This window comes from Colletotrichum paranaense (genome assembly GCF_030867605.1).
Source record: "Colletotrichum paranaense strain IMI 384185 chromosome Unknown Scaffold_10.1, whole genome shotgun sequence".
Lineage (NCBI taxonomy): Eukaryota > Fungi > Ascomycota > Sordariomycetes > Glomerellales > Glomerellaceae > Colletotrichum > Colletotrichum paranaense.
Window position 1 is genome coordinate 1705714 of NW_026848968.1, and position 21702 is coordinate 1727415.

General features: G+C 50.9%; 7 protein-coding genes across 7 annotated transcripts; 4 read left to right on the forward strand and 3 right to left on the reverse strand.

Annotated features, from left to right (window-relative positions):
- Nucleotides 1–205: 205 nt before the first annotated feature.
- CPAR01_12269 (cytochrome P450) lies at nt 206–2056 on the reverse strand (the record flags this gene model as incomplete). The annotated part of the gene is made up of 3 exons (XM_060496526.1): nt 206–709; nt 771–1582; nt 1648–2056. The coding sequence occupies 3 exons, from the start codon at nt 2054–2056 to the stop codon at nt 206–208; spliced, it is 1725 nt and encodes a 574-aa protein (XP_060345311.1).
- Nucleotides 2057–2745: 689 nt separating this feature from the next.
- On the forward strand, nt 2746–4444 carry CPAR01_12270 (cytochrome P450; the record flags this gene model as incomplete). The annotated part of the gene is made up of 2 exons (XM_060496527.1): nt 2746–2920; nt 2973–4444. The coding sequence occupies 2 exons, from the start codon at nt 2746–2748 to the stop codon at nt 4442–4444; spliced, it is 1647 nt and encodes a 548-aa protein (XP_060345312.1).
- A 708-nt stretch (nt 4445–5152) lies between these two features.
- Nucleotides 5153–6676, forward strand: CPAR01_12271 (peptidase family M28; the record flags this gene model as incomplete). The annotated part of the gene is made up of 6 exons (XM_060496528.1): nt 5153–5380; nt 5448–5650; nt 5701–5879; nt 5929–6375; nt 6428–6492; nt 6554–6676. 6 exons carry the CDS (start codon nt 5153–5155, stop codon nt 6674–6676), a joined length of 1245 nt encoding a protein of 414 aa, XP_060345313.1.
- Nucleotides 6677–7290: 614 nt separating this feature from the next.
- On the forward strand, nt 7291–8120 carry CPAR01_12272 (short-chain dehydrogenase; the record flags this gene model as incomplete). The annotated part of the gene is made up of 2 exons (XM_060496529.1): nt 7291–7865; nt 7922–8120. The coding sequence occupies 2 exons, from the start codon at nt 7291–7293 to the stop codon at nt 8118–8120; spliced, it is 774 nt and encodes a 257-aa protein (XP_060345314.1).
- An 824-nt stretch (nt 8121–8944) lies between these two features.
- On the reverse strand, nt 8945–10598 carry CPAR01_12273 (ammonium transporter; the record flags this gene model as incomplete). Its single annotated transcript, XM_060496530.1, has 4 exons — nt 8945–9299; nt 9361–10038; nt 10105–10424; nt 10500–10598. 4 exons carry the CDS (start codon nt 10596–10598, stop codon nt 8945–8947), a joined length of 1452 nt encoding a protein of 483 aa, XP_060345315.1.
- Nucleotides 10599–18363: 7765 nt separating this feature from the next.
- On the forward strand, nt 18364–19215 carry CPAR01_12274 (catechol O-methyltransferase; the record flags this gene model as incomplete). The annotated part of the gene is made up of 3 exons (XM_060496531.1): nt 18364–18393; nt 18446–19132; nt 19186–19215. The coding sequence occupies 3 exons, from the start codon at nt 18364–18366 to the stop codon at nt 19213–19215; spliced, it is 747 nt and encodes a 248-aa protein (XP_060345316.1).
- Nucleotides 19216–19414: 199 nt separating this feature from the next.
- Nucleotides 19415–21695, reverse strand: CPAR01_12275 (glutamate carboxypeptidase II; the record flags this gene model as incomplete). The annotated part of the gene is made up of 5 exons (XM_060496532.1): nt 19415–19564; nt 19615–20306; nt 20363–20460; nt 20532–20730; nt 20792–21695. The coding sequence occupies 5 exons, from the start codon at nt 21693–21695 to the stop codon at nt 19415–19417; spliced, it is 2043 nt and encodes a 680-aa protein (XP_060345317.1).
- Between the last annotated feature and the right edge of the window lie 7 nt (nt 21696–21702).

Genomic DNA, 21702 nt, shown 5'->3' on the forward strand with positions numbered 1-21702 from the left:
ATAGGTAAACCAAAGAGATTTAAAGACACCGAAGTAGTTCAATTGGGGGGACAAACCCATTTATCTCAAAAATATAACTTACTTACATCTGACTTACATCTAACTTGCATCTAAGGGAATGTATTAAGTGGGGTTCTACGTTATCGTAACTCGGTTTCAAGTGAAGCAGTAAGTAAAATAGTTCAAATTGAAGCTATATTGATTCCTAGCTTCTCTTGAGAACCCCGATTCTAACAGAGAGAGGCTTGTGCATATGGACAGTCATGACGGCGTAAGTGTCGTTTACAACTTCAATGATCCTTTCCCTAGCGTTTTCGAGGCTTTCTTCAACATTGGGTATGGCTTCAAGTCTGTGCTTGTAGAGGAGAGTCGCAAGTGCTGCAACAAAGCCAACCTGGGAGAATCTCTTGCCCGGACAAGCCCGTTTCCCCTCGCTCCACGGGAGAAAAGCGCCATCAGGAGGTGCTTTGAGTTGTTCGCTGTCCAGATCCTTCATGTGATCGCTTGTCATGATCCATCGATCAGGTTTCCAATGCATTGCATCGGTTCCCCATACGGGTTGGTGTACCTGAATGCTAGGCATGTTGACAAAGACATTGGCGTTTGCTGGTATGCGATGATCTTCGCTACCAACAAGCAAAGTCGTTGCTTTCGACCCGGTGCATTTGGGAAGGACTGTGACCGAAGGGTACAATCGGAGTGTCTCGTTCTATAAGTGTGTCAGACTTGATATTGAAAATCGCCCCGGAGGTGAATTCAGGCCTACTTACCATGGCGGCTTGACACCTTTTCAAGCGAGGGAAAATATCCATGAAAGCATCCTGCGACATCCAATCTGGCCTGCCACCAAGAACCTCATCAATCTCTTCCATAAGCCAAGCTTGCTGCTCTGGTAAAGCTGCCAGGAGATAGATTGCAAACGTCAGCGTATGTGCAGAAGACTCATGTCCTCCAAGTGAGTAGGTAAATAGATTTCCTCGAATCTCAGACTCTGTCAGTAAGGCATGCGATCCATCATCCTTGAATTTATCCATGAGAGTTTCGACTTCCAAATCTCTGTTCCTCTTTACCATAAAGCTAAGTAAGTTGTCATTCTGCGTCTTTTCCCTGCTGCCTCTAAGATTGTCTTTGCAGTCACTGATCATTTCATCGAGATACTGCCGCATCTCAGCCACAGCATCTCGGAAGTTCTTAATCCTCTGTGGCAGGAAAGGAAATCTCATAGCCCAACTTGGCACCAGACGAAGGATGAGAATATCCTTGAGACTGGTGTGGAGACAGTACCTGTAGCTTCGGGAGTGTCCTTCTGGAATGCAATCTCTTTCGGGCTGCTTGAAGTCATACCTAAAGCCGAAACAAACGCTAGTGAAGACATGAAGGTAAAGTTCGCGGACATCGTCCACAGGATCGCAAATTAGGCCCCTTGAAGTGTGTTGATAATGATGAATCATTTGCTGAGTCTGTCGGACGCCTTCTGTCCACACGAGACGATTGGTCCTGTCGCTCAGAGTGGCGACAGTCGCCTTACGGTGACGGGTCCAATCATGGCCATCTGAGGATACCAGACTCGTGCCCAGTACGTCTAGGATTTCTTCGAAAGATTGGTCAGCCAAAAAGAGCAGCACTTGACCTCATGAGATAGTGTACACTTGCTGGCGTAATGGCTTATCTTGGGAAAGTCGTTCGCCTGCTTCCGAAGCACTTGAATAGCTACTGCAGGATCCCGAGTGTGAATCTCAACTTCTCTCGGCGTGGCGTGAGCGAAGGTGTCGCCATACTTGTCATGAACTTCAGAGTTGCCATGTGTCCGGTCAACCCATGTCCAATCAAGAGTATTGTGCGTGGTCCAATCGCCCAGGCCTAGAGGAAGGCGCTGGAAGATTGGTGCAACTTGTTTGTTGAAGATGATCCAGAATGAGTTGAAGGGGCTTATGGGGCTCCAGACAACCGGAATACCAATAGTCTTGGCAACGGTGATGTTTCGAATGAGACACGATATGGTGTACATAGTATAGAGCCCAATCAGACAAAGAGCAACGAAACCGTTTGTCGACATCTTCAGGTTTGGTGATTGCAATAGTCTCAGAACAGTTTTTCTTGCATGTATCCTCACGCTGTCCACGAAGCCTCTTTCTTTCCCTGAAGCGAAATTCTTATGAGTGGTAGCGCACTACTCAGATCACGTCGTAAGGTTTGATTCCTCCGGGAAGCGTCTCCGGAGGAGGCCCCTGCTCTGCCTTGGTTCCGTCGCCTGATAGTTCCGCTACGTTCCGCAGGTATGTTGCATAATACCGGAAGTCAATTATATCAAACTTTGTCTGCCGGCTGACCCATGCTCGCAAGGTCGACTCCATAACACATTTTCCGATTCTCAGCATGCCATCCTCCTCGAAGAGAATCATCCGTTTTGGTCTAGTTATGTCACTGGTTACACCTCAGGCTCTACCGCGGACTCGCAATTCACCCCTCTCCCCGAGACGTTTGCCGAAGTATGTTTCGATCTCTTATTTCGATAAGACAGTAGCAACCGGCAAGAAAAAAGTTACTGCATGCTTTCCGGGCTTTCAAGACCGAGTATCTCGGAAAAAAGACCAGATTTGGCATCCGTCATTGTCCTGATGATGAGATCGACGGCTATAGAAGTCAAGAAGAATCTTTTCTCGGTATTAGTCCTCTGTATTTCGGATCTCGCACCAGATCCCTGAGCTCAGTCTCTACCTCTTCAAAATTTAGCGACTCGCAGCTATGAGCAAACCCAGTCACATCAAGGATGGTTTCCTTGGGTCATATACAGAATGGCTTGTCCTTGGGCTACTGTTCCTCGTCATCCTGCGAAGGATTGCTAAGTTCATTGACGACGAAAGGAGGATTCGGCGTCATGGAGGGCACGCGTCGAGATACAAGTCATATACGCCGTTTGGTTAGTTTCCGAAATCTCAAGCTACAATTCGTGATGACTAACGCTAAATCAGGCGTGTTGTCCGGCTTGCATTTTCTGTGGTCCATCACCACTCATGCCTTACAGGATCAAAACCTCAAATTCATGCATAACGCGTTTCTCCGATCAGGTCAGGGGAAGAAGAACCCATACACGTTTGAGGTCTCCTTGATAGGGTCGCGTGCAATTTTCACTGCCGATCCCGAGAATATTCGAGCCATGCTGGCAACTCAATTCAGTGACTTTGGAAAGGGTCAGCGCTTCAGAGCAGATTGGTTTGAACTCATGGGAAATAGCATCTTCAACGTTGACGGTGACGCTTGGCATGCCTCGCGCCAACGTCTCCGATCTCTCTTCACCCGCCAACGAGTTAGTGACCTCGTCTGTTTTGAGCGTCATATCCAGGATATGCTTCCAGCATTAGCTGGTGGCCATTGTGTGGATATGAAGGACATCTTAAGCAGATTTGCCCTTGATGTATCGGCAGACTTTTCCCTCGGAAGACAGGTGGATTCTCTGACAAGCGAAGAGGATGACGCCGTCTTTGAGGCATTTGAGCGTATCCGCCACACTCAGTCCTTGATTGAGCGATTGGGCCCTCTGAACTTCCTTGTTCCGCGCCGCAGATTCCGCAAAGACCTAGAGGCCTTGGATAAGTTTATGGGTCCCAGCATCGAGGAGGCAATATCAATGTCGGATGCGGAGCTAGCGGAGATAGATAAGACAGACCACGGATGGACACTTCTTCATGCATGCGCTGGTGTCTCTCGAGACGCTCGGTATCTGCGTGATGAAATGGTGTCGATATTGATCGCTGGCCGAGACACCACTGCAACCACAATGTCCTGGGCTTTCTTTGAGCTCGCGAAGAGTCCCGAGGTACTTGCCGAGCTTCGCCGCGAGATCGAGAACAAGTTGGGCGTTGGTGCCGGAGCCCGTCTACCAACTTATGACGACCTCAAGAGTATGACGTTCGTCACGCACGTGTTGAATGAGACTCTTCGGCTATATCCCAACGCACCTTTCAACATCAGAGCTGCTTCAAAAGACACCAGTCTACCACGTGGAGGTGGACTAGACGGGAATGACCCCGTAGGAGTTCCATCGGGTACCCAGATCATCTATTCCACGCATATCCTTCAATTGCGAGATGATCTCAATTCATACAAGTATCCACTTCAAGACTTCTATCCCCGTCGATGGGAAACTTGGACACCTCGTCCATGGACGTATATTCCGTTCAATGGTGGGCCGAGGATATGCATCGGGCAGCAGCTGGCTCTGACTGAGATGGCGTACGTCTTGGTTCGTGTGTTTCAACAATACAGAAGTGTTGAAGTGAGACAAAAACCAATGTCTAAAGATTCGGAGTCCATGGCAATTGGCTGGGAGAAGAGAGGCATGGGGCCCGACTCGGTAGAGAAATTTGTGAGGTCGAGGCCACGCATGGCAAGTGAGATCACACTTGCGCCTCGAGGTAGTGTAGACCTAGTTTTCCGTGAGTAATAAATTGACGATGGCATTCGCAATCATGTTCATCGAGATATCAATGCTCATTCTCCTATTGGCCGCTTGTTGAACTGGCCAAGCAAGTCGTGAGATAGCGTAGTGTTGTTCATGACATTCAGAGTTCTTTCCCTTGACTCCATGTCAGGACATGTTTATCCTAGGGAGGTACTTTGGATGAGGTGGTTAGGTATAGAAGGCACTTTAGATGCTGGCACCTGCCATTATCGGTTGCAAAGAACAGTACGTAACTGACGCACTTAAGGTACCTGCCCGCATTTGAAGCAAAATGCCCAAGGTACGTAGCCATGGAAGGTACCTAACGACGTGATGCCTTCCCCTTGCAACAACATGGCGAGTCTGGCAAGACTGAAAGTATTTTCTATACCTCACTTTCCCTGTAAGTAAATGGAAGCCCTCGCTTCCGTCTCATTGTACCAAGGAACCTTAGCAGAGAACGCCCACCAACGTCCGAAATCTTCTGCACCAGCTTCATCACCAACACATCCCACCCGAGATTTTGCATCCCGCCCTGCTGAGCAGAAAGCAGTTACTCTACCTGATCATTCTACATAAAGTTCATTCCTTACAACTACCCGGCATCCACGAGCTCGTTCTTCCAATCCCATCTCCGATCAGAGTACCGCCTGCTTATCTGTCCGTTGGACTCTTCCAGTCCGTCTACGCAGACGCGAAGCGACATCCAGCATGGTATCAACCCGCTACATTGCTGTCTTGGCAGCATTGGCATCCTTCGTAGCAACCTCACCTGCACCAAGCCACCAACAGGGTTCACGATTCTTATTCGCCCATACTGATTCTACCCTTCGGCTTGTCAAGACATCCCCAGCTGATCCTGGATCATGGGTCACCGATGCGGACAAAGATGTGTTGATCGAGAGCGGTGTCCGTTTCATCGACATCACTGACATCAAGGTAAGCTTTTTTGAACCCGGCTCGGTTCTATTCATTCAAAAAGTTGATTTGACTGACATCTCCTCAGGACGAAGAAGTTCTCGAAATGATATCCACTCCTGATCATGACTTCAGTCAATACCTCAACACACTCGACCTGAATGCTGACTTGGCTCAGCGAGGGTCAGATTGGATGCAGGGCGAACTTGATGGCCGATCTATGGACTCTGCTGAGCAACCGACACCGTTCAATACTGAACGTGCAATGCGTCACCTCAAGACAATGACCGAGTAAAGAAGACTGACTCCAATCTTGCTTCATTCCCTGACTAGCATCGCAGGTTTTGGAGCAGAGATCATCGGGTGGAAAATGGCACGAAAGCTGCCGAATGGATCCTCGAAAGTATTGAGAGAATCGTTGCCTTGGTCAACCCGCATATCGAATCCGCCGCGTTCGCGCATAACGCCACCAAGCAGCCCTCCGTTATTGCCAAGCTACCCGGAGCTACCTCGGACATCGGTGAGCCTGTCTTTGATCTTCTAGATGGCTCTGCTGACCCTCTGAACAGTTGTCTTCGGCGCCCACTTCGACTCCATTTCAAGAAAGCCTGGTGGCTATGCTCCGGGAGCCGACGATAATGCTTCTGGAACGGTCGTGCTACTTGAACTTCTCCGGACACTAGCAGAAAAGACGAGTCACAAGGAAACCGAGCCTTGGAAGCCCCTTCGCAACACAATTGAGTTCCACTTCTATGCCGCAGAAGAGGTCGGTTTGCTTGGCTCTTCAGAGATCTTCTACGATTACAAGGTCAAAAACAAGACGGTGGTTGCCATGCTAAACCACGATATGCTGGGATTCTCGTCCACTGACAAGGTATCTCTTGGTGGCGACAAAATTGACCCGCGCCTCACACATGTCCTCCGCACCATTGCGAAGCAGCGCGGCATCGCAACACTGAGCTTTTCTTGCGGTTACGCCTGTTCCGATCATGCAAGCGCTCACAATAACAAGTACCGTAAGCGCGACGTTTCCTTCTTGTTTGATTTTAGTTGACGATGGTATTATAGCTGCGGCCTTCATTACTGCCGATCGTGACCCAATCGGCAACGACAGAATTCACACTGATAAAGATGTCAGTTCCACCGAAACTTTTTATAGCCACGCCGAAAGTCGGGTACTAATCTTGATTGCAGACATTGGAGACGATCGAGAAAGAAACGCTTGAACGCCATTTTCAATTCAGCCTCGCAGCTCTTGAGGTTCTCTCGAACGCAAACGTAACCAAGTTAGGCAGACCAAGCGACGATCTAATGTAACCATCAGGATCTTGCTATGCTGAGGACGATGCAAAAGGCTTGCACAATGGTTGACAAGCCATGCCCCACACCCATGAATCAATGATAGAATTACAAGCATGTCTCAATGGAACCCATATCTGTTCATGACTTTCCCACGTGCCATGGTCATTGGTGAATCTGCGTACACGGACTCCCACAGACATTTGTTGCAGCTACTGGGGCGCGAGTCGCCTCTTCTTCGATGCTCCGTTCTCCGTTGAATTTGAACAAATACAGGCCACTCTTAAGCTCGCTAAGATTGTTGAAATTTCCCAGATGGCTGACGCAAGGAAAGGCTCCCGGGGGGCGGGAGCGTTGGCTGCTCCGTTACGTCCGGCAATGAGTGTCCGGACGGCTCCACTTTTGCCGGGCGGCGCTGTTAGATAGCTCGGCAGTGACCACAACAAGTGGGCCGATCCAACGCTCAAAGCATGTTACTCAGCGTGCCATGGCCCAAGGCGGAGATGCACAATTATGGATAAGACGTCAAAAGCCCGCTGAGGGGTTAACATTCCCTGCCTCATCGACCACAATAGCTAATTGTTTACGGAGGGGAAGACATTTTCATCACGCCAAAGCCTGACACCACAAACATGAGCAACCTCAAGGGCAAAGTCATTGCCATCACGGGCGCAGCATCGGGTATCGGCCTGGCGACAGCGAAGCACCTGGCCAACCTAGGCGCGCGAGTATCGATATCGGACGTCGACGAGCCCCTCCTCGCCACGGCCGCGGCTGATCTCACCAAGCTCCACGGGGCAGACAACGTCTACTCGCGAGTCGTGGATGTGAGGGACCGCAAAGCGGTGGAGGCGTGGATCGCGGAAACGGTAGAGAAGCTCGGACCGTTGGACGGTGCGGCCAACGTCGCCGGCGTGCTTGGGCGGCAGGGCAACTTGGCGACGGTGACGCAGATTGAGGACGATGAGTGGGACTTCGTGATGGGCGTGAATGCGAGGGGGATATTGAACGCCATGAGGGCCGAGATTCCTGCACTGGCGGAGGAGGGACAGGGAAAGAGTATTGTGAACGTGTCGAGCGTGGCGGGGCACTACGGGTTGGAGTATCATGGGGCGTATACGGCGAGTAAGCATGCTGTTGTTGGTTTGACCAAGAGTGCGGCGAGGGAGTTTGGGAGGAAGGGATTGAGGATCAATGCTATCTGCCCGTAAGTTGCAATTGTCTGCATGAAACCTAGGAAAATTTGTCTGACGAGAAACGCAGCGGCGCAATCGATACGCCTATTCTACGAACGGCGCTGGCGGCCAAGACCACAGAGACCGGGGCAGACGTGTTTGAGCCGCTTTTGGGGAGAGTCGGGCAGCCTGAGGAGGTGGCGACGACAATTGCCTTTTTGCTAGGAGATGAGTCTTCGTATGTCACCGGGCAGGCTTGGTTAGTCGATGGTGGTTCAATTCCTTGATGGAGTATGTACGAATGTGCGACTAGACTCGAGGGAGAGGTTGTCGAATGTGTGAGGTCAGAGGGTGAAGAATAGAATACAGGGCGTAAGATGAGATCGGACGGATCGTGGTCAGGTTCACTCACTCAGCATTGAGAATCCAACGTCAGGGGGAACGTGAAATACTACTTGCCCATTGCAAAACTATCTTTGGGTGCTGACTGTGCTGCTGTCTCGGAGTATTTGGAATGCTCAACAGCAATTGGTGCGTTGTCGCCGCGAAGGATGCAGAGGATTTAAGCGTTGCTACCTTTCTTTTTCCGAGAGAGACAAGGAGCAGCGGCTGTCCTACCATAGCTTTACCATACCTTAGTTGGTAGGTGGCAGCATGAGTCCTGAGATGCTACGCCGGCAGCTGTGCGCACATGCAGTGAGAATTTTCTGGAACGATGCAACGGGTAGGTGTGATCGTGGGTGAGATTACAACCAGGCGCCGAGGCAGGCGAGGCAGAATTTTCAGGAAAATGCCACGCCATCAGGACCTAGATGCAGGTACTTTGGGTACACAATAGACGGACTTGAGTATTTGGAGTAACTGACGTAGAAACACTTCAGGGAGAGGGCGGCTGTTTATGAACGTTATGAGATGATCTCGTGAATTGTTCCACGGAAAGACTAATAGTAAATCTAGCAAGCGAGTGCCAAGTTGGTATCAAAGCAGATATGAACAAGAGTATTATAGACGATAACTGCCTTCCCCTTTTTTCCAGCCGTCGATGTACTTTCCGACGGTCAAGCGAAATCTGTAAGTGATGGATAGTAAACAAATTCTATTGTCCAAAGACTTAAACAGTCTTCTCAGGCAATGAGCTGTGGGCGGAGCTGCCGGCGGCACCGTCATGGCTGCTGCTGGGCGCAATGTCGGAAACATGGCGGGTGACCTCGACGTAGTCGTAGGCAAACTCGCCAAGCTGGCAGTCGTCGAGGCCAAGGTCCTCGTCGTCGACGCTGACACGCAGGCTGAGGCCGGGAACGAGGTTCATCAGGAAGAGGATGAGGCAGGTCAAGGTGAAGGACCAGGCGAAACCGGCGACGGAGCCGGCCAGCTGGTAGCCGAGCTGGACGTAGTGGTGCTCGATCCAACCGCCGGCAATCGCGCTCTCGCCGGTGTAGGCGCCATCGAGGGCGGCGATGTAGGAGCTGGGGCATGTTAGAACAATGTTCTGCGGGTGATTTTCGGAGGAAGGGTAGCAAGACTTACGCAGCGAAGATACCGGTCAGTATGTTACCGCAGATACCACCGATTCCGTGGACGGCGAAGACATCAAGACCGTCGTCAATGCCAAGCACGAACTTGAGCTTAGTGCCAAAATTGCAGGCGATGCCACCGACAATGCCGAAGATGACGGCAGCCCAGGGTGTAACGAAACCAGCACCGGGGGTGATGGCAACCAGGCCGGCGATGGCGCCAGAGCAGAAGGCAATGGTGGACCACTTCTTCTCCAGACGGTAGTCAAGGAGCATCCAGGTGACACCACCGACACCGGCAGCAAGGTTGGTGTTGAAGCAAGCCATAACAGCACGGATGTTGGAGGCGAGAGCGGAACCGCCGTTGAAACCGAACCAACCGACCCAGAGGAAGACGGTTCCGAGAACGACGTGGGTGACGTTGTGAGGGCGGTATGGGAGGCCGTGGACGCTGTTGTAACCGGTGCGCTTGCCCAGCATCAATGAGTAGGCAAGGGCGGCCGCGCCAGAGGAGATGTGAACGGGCGTACCACCAGCAAAGTCGTAGGAGCCGAGGATGAACAGCCAGCCATTGCCGTTCCAGGTCCAGTAGGCGATGGGGTCATAGACAATGGTCGCCCAGATAAAGGCAAAGACCATGGCGGGGAGGATGCGGCCGCGGTCAGCAATAGCGCCGAGAGCGAGGGCGGGACTATGTCGTATGGTCAGATGCCGCCATCGAGGTCACAGACTTCGCGCCAGATTAGAGTAGACTCACGTAATGGCGGCGAACATGCCCTGGTAGAGACAAAAGAGAATATCGGGAATCTTGGTGGAGCCGACAGAGGGTTGAGCGACAACCTCCTTGAGACCAAAGTTTGACATGTCGCCAAGGAAGACGGAGCCGGTGTGAGAGAAGGTCAAAGTATAACCCCAGAAGAACCATTGGAATCCAACCACGCCCACGCAGATCATCGAGATCAATATCAAAGACAATGCGGACTTTCGACGGGCAAGACCCGAGTAGAAGAAACCGACACCGGGAATCATGAGCAGCACGAGCGCCGAGCAGACCATGATCCAGGCCAGGTCGCCAGACTATGCAGCCATGTTAGACAACAACATGTACGAGGTAGTCGTCGTTGGGCCACGGCGGGTATCACATGAGCTCACCTCATAGAAGACGTTAAGGTCAGCAACACCGGCAGAGTAGCCGGCGTCGGCCTCGCCCTCGGTGCCATTGTAGGGGATGGCGTAGAGACCGGCAGACATGTTGACGGTTGCGCGCCGGCGCGTGAGCGGTCAATGGGTAGTGATTTCGGTGCGCGGTGTCCGGACGCGTCCTCGGGAATCTTCAACGTTTGCCTGCCTCGAGATCGGCGAACAGACGTCGAAGAGAGAGTAGTGAGTGAAGAGAGCTACAGGGAAGGGAGGGAACGAAGGAAGGGGGAAAAGGACGCAACGCTGAAGTCTACGCCGGGGATGGACAGGCTAAATAATCCCAAAAGCAACATTGAGAAAAGCAAAACCGGGGCATTGCCTTCGGCCCCTCGTCGTGAGCCGGCCGATATTTGAGCCTACGAGTACAGATGGCCAAGTCCACTACGGAGCACAGTTGCTGCTGCAGTATCTTTGGATGGATCCGAAGGCGGCAGGGATGAGCAGCCCAGACCGATGGCGCGGGTAAGATGAAGGATGGGATGTCAGTACGTTGGGACGGGGAGGTCGCTCATTGACCAGTCTTCTATGCCGGGCAACACCATTAGTGCAGGGCCAAGGGGTGGGAGGAAAGCATAAAAAAGGGCATGAGAGGGTGTCCAGTGGTAGAAATTGAGGGTTGTATCTTGGAGCGACTTCCAAATCCTCTTCTGTCTCCGGCAAGACAAGTCGGGCATGTCCCTCTACTGGCATAGCTGCATGGCGGTGGTACGAGAACGCCCTCATCGCAAGAGCTTCATACAAACACGGTCGGTGGAATTCGTACATGTACTTGAACCACATGCTCCGAGGACCCTTGTTGGACTTTCCCCCCCATCCCATGTCGTCTAGCATCGAGTGGGCCGTCGGAACCTGTGGGTACTGATAAGGAATTGGAGACTGGCCGGGGTTTGTCGAAGGAGGTTGACAAGGATGTCTAGGGTCGGGGGCTTCGGCTCAAGGCGAATTGAAGCCATTTCAGGGAGCCATGTCTCTTGGCAGAACCTGGCCGCTAGCGTGCCGTAGACGTTTCTTCGTCCGTTGGACTACCTACCTACCTAGCCTACGGACGCTAAGTAAGGTAGGTAGGTATTCGTACTCTCTGGAGTCTGCCACGGCCCACGGTGTGTATCTGGCCTGAGACTTTGGGACTCTGGACGCTGGACGCTGGACGCTGGACGTGGAGAATGTCAAGAATCGAGCAGATGAAATAGAGTGTCATGCCAAGAGATGGCTTGAGCTTTGCTGATCCTGCCCAGTGCCTACGTCTGGAGACCATCAACTCCTAGCCATGCTGTGTTCGCCAGCGACAGACACATTGTGACCATTGCCCGATTTCCAATGTTGTTGGTTCGTTGTCGCACGGGGCAAATGAGAGGGATCTTTTTCGGCCGGTTGAGCCGCAGGGCAATCCCTCCGCTTGCTGCTCTTGCTAACATTGGATGCAACATTTCAGACCAGGACAAAGTTTTTCCAATTTTTCTTGCAGGCCGCAGTGCAGCATCAATGGTGGTCTGGCATGCAACCAGGTCCATACACGCCGGCACAGACGTGACGTCTCTGGACCCGAGACGGGCCAAGACTGCAAGAAACAGGCGATCAAGGGAATTCGAGATGAGGATCAGAAGGAAAGACGCATGCTGTGCATCAGCAACGCAACGGCAGAAACGCATCGCATCAGCGAGGCGCGAAAATCGAGCAAACGCATTCGTACTCGGTAGGTAAGCTGTATTATCTGACAATCTGTAGCTACTTCATTTCCCGCGTCGTGTTCCGCCCGTAGTTTCCGACCTTGCCTGGCCGCTGCCGTGTGGGGGCGATTCGGTCCATGGCTGCGAAACGGGATAGATGCACCGTTCTTAAAGACCTTTGGCAATCAAGCCGGCGGTATCCGTATCCGTACAGATACGCTGCATGGCGCTTCTGTTTGATCAATATTGCCCTCTAGTCAGAGAAATTGAGCAGAAGCTCAGGGCGTATCGAGGGGCTCCCTCAGGCGACCAAGGGAGATTTTGGTGGTTGATGGGAGCTGAGACCCAGTTACACACGACTTCTGTGAATGTGACCCCCCATGGATGGATGGATGGATGGATAGATGGGTCATGCGTGCTCTGCGCAACAGGCAGCACCAGCCACATGTCTTGTTCCTAGAGAATGGGGCATGGTGGCTCAGACATCGATGCCATTGTAAGTCGTATTAACTCGTCGCAACCACACGTTGTGAAAGTTGCTGCAGCATGCCGATCGACAGAAATTAAGGTATTCCGCCGTTGGAATTTGACAGGACTAGCTCGACGCCATCTTCATAGCTGCTATCACGGATACGATACGACATGGGAGTCAAATAAGAAACGGCCACGGATGATTGGCGGGCGGTATCGCTTTCCCGCGGTGAACGTTGTTTGTCCCGATTGCATGGTGTCGGAGAAGAAGAAAGGTGCAGAAGGAGGCGTCCTTCAAAAATGCTCAGACTCCGATGTCAAAGCGACACAGTGACAAGACAACCTAGAGGCTAGAGGGGTCTCCATGGTTGAGAAAGCCCGATATCGCACGCGGGGGGCCGGCATCGTCAGCTGCGTCTCAGAAGTCAAACTTGGTTCGTTTGTGTATCCGCACGAAGTATATTCACGGATGGATAGTCTTGGAGCTGGAGAACGTGTCGGTGACGCTAGCGAAAGGTGAATTACCCACATGGCGAGCGATGACTCGGGTGGTGGTGCTAGTCCGGTGGTCTGGCACATTATCAGAGAATCTGCAGGCCATCAACAGTGTGTAGTCCGAGTCGCTCATCTCAAGCCTGATCGAAGCGTTCTCGCAAGATGAGTAGTTGCGGTGCGGGGCTTCGAACAAGCCCAGATTGGTTTGATTGCACCGCTTCCAGTCCGCCAGAATGTGCGAGACCGCGCGAGGCCAAAACGACACATGCAATCGGATGCAATCGGGGAAGGCTCACAGGCTGTCCTTGATCCTTCACCTTGCTGTTCCGTGAATATGCTGCGCCGCTGGGGAAAGGTCGGAAATCCTTCAGGTCCACTAAGAGATAAGACGGCACCGAAACCGGGCTACATTGGTTGATAAGTTGATAGAAGAAAAGGCCATGACGGAAATGCGCCGTGGGTAATTGCAACATCTAAAAGCCGAGGGTTAAACGCCTGATAGAGGTAGCGCGTCTGACAAGCGTTGATGAAAGCAAAGCTGCGCGAATGAAGATGTTGAATCAGGTGTTGCATGAATCGCTGTTGGTGCGCAAGTTCAGTTGATGGTGAGGTGGGGAATCGAGATTGCTGGCTTGCCGATGGCTGCTTGCTATGGCGGAGACTGCTGTTACTCAGACAGAAGAAAATTCGAGTAGATGACGGATATCTCTTATCGTGGAGTCAGAGCCAGTAATTAGCTCTTTACCGTGGCGTTTTTAATCGTGGGCGGGAGAGGGTGAGAAGTGCAAGGCGGTCGTAGCATGATGGTGGGATTCGATGATCCCTCACATTGACGAGCCAACGAGCCATATGCACCGGATTCTCTTGGGATGGGCGATATGTCGTCATTATCACCCCGATGGAGTAGAGAATCATCGAGCCAAGACATTGATGGAGCGTCCCATTCGCACGAGCATTGAGAGGGTGCCTTGGTTGCGTCTAGGTTTCGCCCATGTGGTTGTGGCAGCATTCGTCTGATGCGCAGGAGAGTTGAGCCTGAACTTTTGGTCTGAAGTGGGAGACCCGTGAACAGGAGTGAAGGGAAACCCGGTGCTGACTAAGGTACTTTCCTTCACCTTACCTAGGTAGGTAGCCTCCTTTCGGAGTCTGTCCCCAGTACCTCAGTGAGTACGTACCTCGAGGGGTACCTGTAGGCTGTCGCAATTGCACACTTCCGGAACACTTTGGGCGGGAACGAAATGAGCATGAAATGGACACCAATAACCAAAGGAAGGGAACGCTAGAAGGAGCATGCGTTGCTGCTTCGTTTGCTCTTGCCTTGTGGGAACGAACTTTGCATCCATGGAAAGAACCAAAATCAATCCGCACCTTACTGGCCAGTGGCCACGCAGACGAAGCCATTTGGAGAAGCTGCAAGCCAGGTTGGTTCTTCCTGTGTTTGAATGGCCGCGCCTCTGATTGGCTGTCCTCTCTTATCTTTCGGCACGGTGGGGCTGAGAATGCTAGCGTCATCTTGGCAATGATAAGGCGAGGCAGGCACCAGTGGGACGGTCCATACCCTTGTCTGACCCTGCAGGGGGTCCCCCCATCCCTCTTTCCCTTTCCGTCTTCCAACGAACGACCGAAACGGGGCACCTGATAGACGACGGCGACTCTCCTCACCTTCAATCTCTCACCATTGGCATCTCACACACTTAACACAGCTTCTCAAATCAAGCGCCAATGTTCGTCGTCGTCACCTTATTGTTCTCACCTCTATTTCATGTTCGGACGCAGTGTTTGGCTTCCGCATCATGCAACTAAGTAGCTCATCGCTCGTTACAAGTGACCTTCATAGCTTCTCCCATCTGCTTGTGGACATCTATCTACCTTAATGATACAGAGATAATCAGAGTCCGTCTGCTGACTTGCAGCCTTATCAGCAACCAGCGCCATTCCTGATTCCTGCAGCACTCTTCATACCCCTAACCACTCATATCCGAAATCTCCATTCGTCTCTCAAATCATGCCGCCCTAGACTAGTCGCTCCCATTGCATTCGCCAAGGAATACCGGCTAACACGGTATGTAACATGAAGCGTCAAATCCTCTTCGTTTGTACAAAGTACTGATAAAGAACTACTCTCGTATGTACGTGTCACACGCGCGGCCTCTCAGTCTCAGACTCTCGGTGTCAAAGTCGTTTCCCTCTTCATGAGCCATCACTGGCGAGCTCGCAATCTGTCATTCACCTGACCCATTGGGCGCCAGGCTTCTAGGTGATCCGTCTCACTTGCTCCACATCGTGCACTTACATGAGAGTGAGGAACAAAACAGATGGTCGATCAACAACTTTAAACGTGATTTGGACATGTCTCATATCTGCCCTGGTCTCAAAAGATTTCATGCTTTGCAAAGGTTGCCGTTCATCGCCCAACGGCCGCACGGCAACTTTAGAGTTAGTAGATCAACTTTGTTCCTGCTCCTCCCGTCCCGTCCGCCTGGGTCTGTCCCGCTGACTTGCGTCTTTGCGGGCGCTCTCTCTCTCATTTTGACATCAAATGGCGCCCAAGCGCCCCCGATTATCCGTAGATAGTCTGTTCTTCAGATGGACGGGCGCTCACCCTTCGCGTGGCTGCGGGCGCAGCAACATTCAGTCATACTTATATAAACGCCGGTTTCCAACCTTTCTACTTCAACTCACGGCCTTCAAAATTTCAGTCAATCACGTCGAAACCTACCAAGGGAGATGTCCTTAAGCCATACGCGAGCAATACATTATACAACCAGTACGAAATCACAGTAGCAACTCGAGAGACACGAAGAGCCTGACATTCAAACCCGACTCTACAACACACCTTAGCCACCAATCAGCACCCTGCCCTCGGCATATCCTCATCTGGCGAGAGAAAAGCCGTATCCAAGTCCTTAGATCTTCTTATGTCCGCCAACATGATAGGTCATGAGTGGAGTGCTCACCCACTCAATGATTGCCTCGCAGTATCACCACGACTAAACAATGGATACCACCTATATGCATCATAGCCATCAAACACAATAGACTGGGTTTAAGCTAGGTGCCTAGAACTGAAGCAGTTTCCACAGGACTGCCAAACCCTAGATTGCCAGTAAACCTGGCTCCTGCACATTTGAGAACAAGCTGCCAAAGTTCCCATCAGGACGACACGACATGAGGATCCTGACTCTTGGGACTAGGTCGAAGATGAATTTTGACAAATGGTGCCATCAAGTAATTTCGATGCAGTCACTTGCAGGGTTGATTCTGATGACTTGTTGCAGCAGTCGATATAACGATACGTGTCAGGCTGGCGATCCATTGTCTTCTCTCGGGATGCTATTCCTCATGACCCAATATTCTCATGGCTTGTTCCCTCTCCCTACATACAATAATTGACAAGAGTCTGATAAATCCAACAATGATTCCACATTCGGAGAACCTGAATAACGCATATGCCTATAGAAATGCTGTAAATATGAGAGCCGTGGCCTACAGGTGACAGAAATGGGACCTAAAGCCCCTAGAGTTCGGTCCCTGGGGCCCAAGGCCTCGAAGGGCGTGATGTACGAGGCAACGAGATTCATACCCATGCCGGACTAGATACACGAAAGCAATCCACACTTAACCAATTTCCTATAATAAGTCCAGATTCTGCCGTGTGATGTAGTCGAAAAGTTCAAACACCGGCCCGCAGCATCTTGTCCCAACCAAAAGAGAACAAGTTCACCTGAACTATCTCACGTTTTCTAATACCAGATAGAGGCTGTCTTCATACATCCATTGACCGAATCGTAGAAGTTTTATACGTTAGCTTGTTCCTAGGCCTTGAATCCCCCATGAGTGGTAAATGATGGATGGCATGCTTGCAACATAAGGTAGGGGGAGGAGTTCGCTGGGCTGTAAGCCCTGCTCAAAGCATCGTTGCTCTCATGCATGCCTTTCATAAACACTTTATCTCTTGCTCCGATGATGCGCCTGTATCCTAAGTGAGTTATATCAAGCTGTAAAAGATGATCATGAAGTCTTCATTCAGCCCAGCGGCATTTTACTGATGGTCTTGGTTCCCAGTATGAATGGGAAATCAACTTCCTCTCATCCAGGTTAACAATATTTCTATACCTCAAATCGTTGTGATACTCAAAACATGCCGTCACTGATGGAGTTGGGCCTTGACTGAGATGTGTACACAGTCATATGAAAGTCAGCTCAACCTACCTGATGATTGTCTTCATGATAGAAAGCTTTGTCATGACATCGAAACCAGTCCGAAGCTGACAGCTTCGCTATGATTTACCAAACTATCAACGGCGGGACATTGTCCTGCCCTTTCGTTCGCGAACTTCACTCATAATAAACGTACACGATTACGCGTTGAAATATCATCGACTTGATAGGAGTCTTCCGGAACCCTCGCTACCATGCCTTTCCGCGAATACGAAACTCCAACAGGCATGGTGCAAATTTAGCGTAAGGTTAACGATGGCGACTTGACTTAATTACTGATAGTCTATCGCTTACCCAGCGAGGCTGTTATCACTAATTTCATCAATTTTACTTCATGTAACTAATACAGCTGCGTAGTGCCTTTTGGTACAGCATCGAGTAAAAAGGTTGACCCTTGACCTTACGCTAAGACCTGATAACACCACCGGGCCTGCGACTTTCGATTTATTCATCAATAGAACCCTTGATCTCGGGGTTTGCGATAGACTGAAGGCCGTGTTGATAAGCTTTTGACACATGCCCCGACGACCGTGGTTGAATCCAGGGCGAGTTGCCATAGTGTTGCCAATGTCGCCAAGAAATAGATCAGAAGTCAGCGGCTCGGAGGCTCGGACAACGAGGCTCTCATAAGGCGTATGTTTGTAGGGCGCATGAGCTTGCCGCGTCATAAAGGCCGCCACTTGCAACGTATAGTACGATGTTGTGTCGCTCCATCCAATAAAAGTTCAGATGACACACCGTAATTCTGGTGACTGAACGTTTCGACGTTCGGAACAGCCCCGCTCTGGAGCGAACCGAAATGCTAAGTTAGTGGGGCTGTTCCGAATGGAGTCATGTTAGATGGAATAAAAGGTTCTCGTACTGATGTCTCATCAGGAAAAGTGAGATAGTTAAATTGAGACATAGTACTTGCTTCGTGCCGTAGAAAAGATAAAGGCGCTTTTCAGAACACATTCAAGAACATGGCCCATCCTTATCATAACATCAAAGACGTAAGCTACATCTTATTCCACAGGAAAGCATGCTAATCGCTTTCTGACTTAGTTCCAATCGTTTTGCAAAGCTCGCGCTGTTGCTTTGCACAAACATGTATCCGCTTTACCGGAGGGCAAATTCGAAGAGAACCCTTGGGAACTTGTGCGACTCATAGAGGACTTTGCCAACACCGAAAAGCTCCCCATGATATTCCGTGAAACCAAGATGAACCTGGCCCGAGTCGCTCTCGCAGATATGAGCCCAAAGCCAAAGCTGATGGTCGAGTTTGGAAGCTTCGTTGGCAATTCGACGATAGCATGGGGCGCTATGCTGAGAGACTTTTATCCAGGCGACAATAGTGGCATTCGCGTTTACAGTTTCGAGCTCGACCCCGAATTAGCAGAGATTGCACGAGACGTTGTGAAACTAGCTGGTATGAGCGACATTGTCACTGTCCTTGACGGACCAGGCGCAGAGTCGTTGGAGACTCTTGTGAAGAACGGAGATCTTAAGACCGAAAGTGTTGATGCAGTCTTCTTCGACCACTGGGAAGACATCTACCTTCCAGATTTGAAGCTCTGTGAGGAACTAGGAGTTCTTCACAAGGGATCAGTTGTATTGGCAGACAATACTGACATTCCCGGTGCGCCTAAGTACCTCGAGTATGTGAGAGGCAACATGGAGGAACTCGCTGGAACTACACGATATCAAAGCAAGACTCATCTCGTCCCGAACTCGAGTACCTCACACGGGCCAGTGAGTGATGTTAAGGAATCCTGATTGCTGCCATCTGCTGACTTAATTGATAGCGAGCCCTGGAGGTAACTATCGTCGTTTGATCGTCATTTGAGATTATTTCCATTGATTTCTATGCTCCAGGAATGTCATTGATGTTGACTTCAATAGAATGGATCATTGTAACATTCAAAGCGTTTTCTGCCCCAGGCGTGTTGGCCTGGACGAGGAATTTCCGTGCAAAGTCTTTGAATGAGTGTTGTATTGAAATGTTTCAAACAGATAGTGTACTTCTTCGCAGGTTTATAGCAAGCTGTATGTGGCTCTCTGGATGGCAGCGATTATCTTTTCTAGCCACTCAGCAGCACCCTCGTCGTTACCATCTTCCAAGCATTCCACAACTCCGGGAAAGATGACTCCGTCATAGCCATACCACAGCCCTGGTGCAAAGATCTGCCAGTATGTTAGAACACGAACAACGGGGACCTCAGACTTAAACTTACAGCATGTCGATACCACTCCCGCCCAGGCAACCCAGCCCCTTTTGGCAAAAGAAACTGCCGCTCAAGATAGAGATAGGCCTTGTTGACTTCATTGTCAACTTGCATGTTTCCTGGAGCGACTCTGAGTGGCGATATCGCGTCTAATCGAGACGCGGCGTCTTTGAAATGCGTGACTGCGTTGCTCAGAGCATTAAAGCTGAGGACGTTATCATATTTGGCCTTGAGCTTCTCCAAGTGATGAGCGAGGGTCCTCGGATACTCCGCTGCCTCGAACGCAATATTACCCAAACCAGCAAGGCGAACCGTCAATAGCCCCCAGAGTTGAGCCATCGCAAGGTGCTTCTTGAAGCCGATATCGCCAAAATTTTCGACCCAGTAGTAACTATCGTAGTTGGAATGATAAGGATAAACACCCTTTCCCTGCCGATTGAAGAGCAGGTCAACGGATGGAATGCCGAGATGATCGAAGAAGACCGTGTAATCACTTCCCGTACCCATTAGATCGAGGGTTGGGGTCACCTGCTCTGGGTTGGCTCTCTTTTGGTCGCTCAGCCAGTCATCATAGACTGTTCGATTCTCGTTGATCGGCGATTGGACCATGCGAGTAACATCACGAAGCACGCTTGCAAGAAGAGGACTACCTGTCGCGCCAAGGATCGTCCCACCATTGGTCGACTCGTCAACATTAAGGTCTGAGCAAAGATCAGCTCCTATCTTTCCCACAATCCAGACATTTCATAAGACTTACAGGCAACACAGTTCTTGCTTAAATCGTCCTGGTGGTGTTCGCCCCATTCGGTAGAGCCGACCAGGCCGTATTCTTCGTTGTCCCAGTTTGCTAGTATTCTGCATGTCATGGGTAGTGAGACATAACCCTTACCGGTTGAATCTTGGAACTATAACGATGCATTACTTACATCTTCCTGTATGGTTTCCAGCCTTTTGAGTAAAGCTCGCCAAGGGCCCTAGCGACCTCGTTCATGGCCGCCGTCCCACTCACTGGGTCGATAGCTCCACAGCACCAAGAATCATGGTGATTACCAAGAACGATGCTCTCTTCAATGGTCCCACGTATGGTCCCGATAACGTTGTAGATCGGGGCGTATTTGTAAGTGCCTGGGAATATAGTCAGAAATTTTGCCTGGTTTCCGGACAGCTTGAGATCAAAATTGCTCACCTTGGTTCGACAGAAAGACTCTGGCTTGGCTAGGGCCAGTACAATAGTCCACTGCCGGAAGACATCCTTTCCAGTCGCTGTGCTCACCGGCTATCTGACTAGGTATAAGTCCATGGCCGTTCAATGCCTGAAGGAAAGGAATAGCATCCGCATAAGAGATTGGCAGAGATGGTATCCTTGGGGTTGCGTGACCAGGATCCTGTCGTTCAAGGTCGGTGTCTGGCAAACTGGGGTACCCGGGTGTCGTGGGGTCACCCACGGCCACGGAGAAGAAGTCGACGCTGCCTCGCTGAATTGTTTTGGGATGCCTTGCTGGACCGTGAGGGTAGGGCTCATAGCCATTCTCAACAGTGTATTCGCCGTCCTCTTGAGGGTCGTTATACAGAATGACAGCGGCTGCCCCATACTGTTCGGCTGCTCTAACTTTGAGGCCTCTAAAGACCTTGGCATACTTGCATATGACGATTTTGCCTTTCACGGAGATTCCATGCGACTTCAGCAGCTCAAAGTCTTTCAACTCGCCGAAGTTCGCATACACCAATTCGGCGCAGATTTCGCCGTTTGCGCTGAAGCCATGAAAGGCGGGTAAACCATTTCGAGGAGACGACGTTGGATCCTCTGACACCTCGTCCTCTGTCAGGGATGCCTCGAAACCTATCTGTCCATCCGGTGCAAGGAGATGCAGAGCTTGAGACTTTGGAAAGTTTTGCAGGACCTGGTATTCTTCCAATGCGGCCGGGATACCGTACGAAATCCATAGATCCCGTATGCGTTCTGCGTGGGCTAGGTCCCCGGCTAGGTGGGGTTCTGCGCTGTACAATTTTGACCAATGGCGAAGTTTCGTAGTGTCAGGCGATTGAAGCATGAGCTTCTCAGCTTCATGTTGTGGTACCTTGATCTCCATGAGCTAC